Genomic DNA, 2,717 nt, shown 5'->3' with positions numbered 1-2,717 from the left:
TTTCGGCTGTCTTGGACGCGTTGTACCGAACATTCACTTCGGTCGCTCGACCCACCTTATCGACTGCTCTCCTCGTTTTCTTGACATCCATCGTCCAATTCGTTCCAACCCCGGTGCTGTTGGCAGCCTTCTTCGAACGTGAGGTAACCATTGCGCCCGGTTTCCGTACCGTGTTAGTCACTATCGGTTTCGTAAACTTTTTTGCGTCACGTCCGACGGTCTTCGGCGTCATGCCAGATATCTTCATCGTCTTGTCGACGGTTTTCCGTAATGGCTCGAGAAATGTAAAATCCAAAGCCTTTTCGTCCTCCTCACTTGACTCGCTCGACATGAAACTCGACTCACTTTTTAAACGGGAATATTCTAAAACTGATATGGGATTCCTATTGATAATTTTTTCATTTACTTCATTTATAAAAACATCTTGGCGTTTTCCACTGTTCATATTGATTAAGTATATTATATTTAAATGTAATATTGATAAAAATTCGATAGTCGCTAGTAATACTAACGCACAACCTCACTTGACTAGTGCAAATGATAAATTTTTCTGTTAACGAAATAAATTTGTTAAGATTAAAATAAAATTTGATTTCCAACGGTTATTTTAAAATTTTAAAACGACTAATTTAATATCACAGCGTGACATTACAAAGCGTCTAAATAATGGCAAAATCTATTGTTATAGTTTCGACAACATTGTTTATAATATTTATTAACACTACTAATGATATTGGCCTGTATATATAAATAAAAACAGCAATAGAATTTCGAATTAAAATAATTACAATTTTGTGTTATAATTAATATAATTCAATATTGATATAATGTATAAAAAGTATGAAATGGACTACTAAAATATATTGAGTATTTGGTTTTCGTTACTTGATAAAAAGTTAATTATCAATTTTAATTACATAAGTTTAAAAATACATTGATGGAATGAAAAAAATAGGCATAATTTAAAATCGATACATGTTCCTTGTTACAGTCAGATAGTAAAAATAAAAATATGTATACAATTAGTACTGTTAACATTTTTCTTTACATTTTGATGAGGGTTTTCGATTGAAACCATTATTATTCGAAAATGATAAACATGGCAAAGGTTAAATAGTAAAATTAATATAAATGATACGCCTGTAATTAATAAATACAGATAAAAAATAAATTACATAATTATATAATACAGTATTTTAGCTTGTTTACAAACGCAAAGAAAAACAAATTAATCGTGTAAAATTGTCAGTATTTGTTTTAGTTTATTGATGTATATTTTTACTATGATTTGGAAATACAAGTAATTAAACCTTTATATTTTTAATTTTAATATTAAGAATAACGTGAAGAATAAATGAATAGTAAAACAATTAATTAAGTTGATTAATATATTATAAACATTTAGTTCATTTGTTAGTTATTTTTAATAGTAAAATAAAATTATATAGATTATTTTATTACAACATTGATTTAAAACACATTATTAATTTATTTATTCTTATGGCTAATTACATAATATATGGTATCATTAAACATCAAATTTAATTTATTACATAAATGATAGTCGTATAATCGTATGGAATTAATTTCCTATAATTTTTCAGATTATACAAAGTATGTAAAAAGATGGTTTTCTGTGTTAATGCCAAAAATAGTTCCATTTTTGTACGGAAATGAAGGCAACATTATCATGGTTCAGGTGAGTTATATAAAATAAATTAGTACCTATTTGTGTTGTTTTGACAGATAATTTATTTCGGGATAGAATGAAAATAATAATGAGGTACGTTAAAAGTAGTAAACGTGGACCGATCTCGTGTGAATCGGTGTCAAGTGCCGTAGACTGTGTTATGAACGGAATCTGTAAAATAGTTAAACATTCGTTGGAAAGTGTTTGAATACTTTGAACAATTTTTATAATACTATTTGAATAATTATTACAAAAGAAAGTAACTACAGGGCGTTTAGATATACTTTGTATTAAGTTACTAACGTGTATGTTAAACTGTACAGTTGACATAACTAACTAAAAGTGAGGATAAGTAAGATATTTGTTACATTGCGACACCGGTTAATAATAATTAAATAATAAACAATAAAAATAATAATGAACTATCAAGTTTTACAGACGTTATGGTATTGTCACAGATAAAATGAACACACATAAAAATTTTATTGTAACCCATTGTGGAATGTAAAAATAATGAACTACTAAACTTATTTGAAAAATATATTTTTAACAAAATTGATGTTGTTGTATTTTTATGTCAATCTATATATCAATTGAACAAGATTCAATGTGTACAATTTGTTATGTTAGATAGAAAATGAGTATGGACACAATGGTTTCGATGTTTGTGATAAAGAATATACTCTATGGCTCAGGGATTTGCTTCGTAACTATGTTGGGGATAAAGCACAACTTTATACCACTGATGAATGCAATATTTTTTTTACATGAAATGTGGCCACATTCCAAATGTATACTCTACGGTGGATTTCTCCCCAACAGTTAATAGTAAGTTAAAATTCGACCATACGGTAACTTCAATTGCAGTATTTGATAAATTATAGCTTTACACAGTTTAACTGAAAAATGTAAATATTTGATATAAGTTCCAAGAATCACTAGGGGTTAGGATAAAATCTATGATCGAGTAATATAAAAGAACGAGTCGTAGGTATATGATATAGGTAAATATCATTAATATGAATTT

The 2,717-nt window shown here is 27.8% G+C and overlaps 1 protein-coding gene across 1 annotated transcript; it reads left to right on the top strand.

The window, feature by feature from the left end:
- Positions 1-1,599: 1,599 nt before the first annotated feature.
- On the top strand, positions 1,600-2,512 carry LOC112682923 (beta-galactosidase-1-like protein). Its single transcript, XM_025553697.1, has 2 exons — positions 1,600-1,699; positions 2,321-2,512. Exons 1-2 carry the CDS (start codon positions 1,643-1,645, stop codon positions 2,459-2,461), a joined length of 198 nt encoding a protein of 65 aa, XP_025409482.1. The 5' UTR covers positions 1,600-1,642; the 3' UTR covers positions 2,462-2,512.
- Positions 2,513-2,717: the final 205 nt, after the last annotated feature.

Source organism: Sipha flava, unplaced genomic scaffold, assembly GCF_003268045.1.
Source record: "Sipha flava isolate LNK unplaced genomic scaffold, YSA_version1 21513_pilon_pilon, whole genome shotgun sequence".
Taxonomy (NCBI): Eukaryota; Metazoa; Arthropoda; class Insecta; order Hemiptera; family Aphididae; genus Sipha; species Sipha flava.
Note: the sequence above shows the minus strand (reverse complement) of the source record. Positions and strands in the feature narration are given on the sequence as shown.

What these genes read in the sequence shown, in the direction of transcription:
- LOC112682923 (XM_025553697.1), top strand. Translation starts at nt 1,643, where the DNA reads ATGCCAAAAATAGTTCCATTTTTGTACGGAAATGAAGGCAACATTATC. An exon ending in GCAACATTATCATGGTTCAG is followed by an intron (nt 1,700 to 2,320) that starts GTGAGTTATATA and finishes TTGTTATGTTAG; the next exon opens with ATAGAAAATGAGTATGGACA.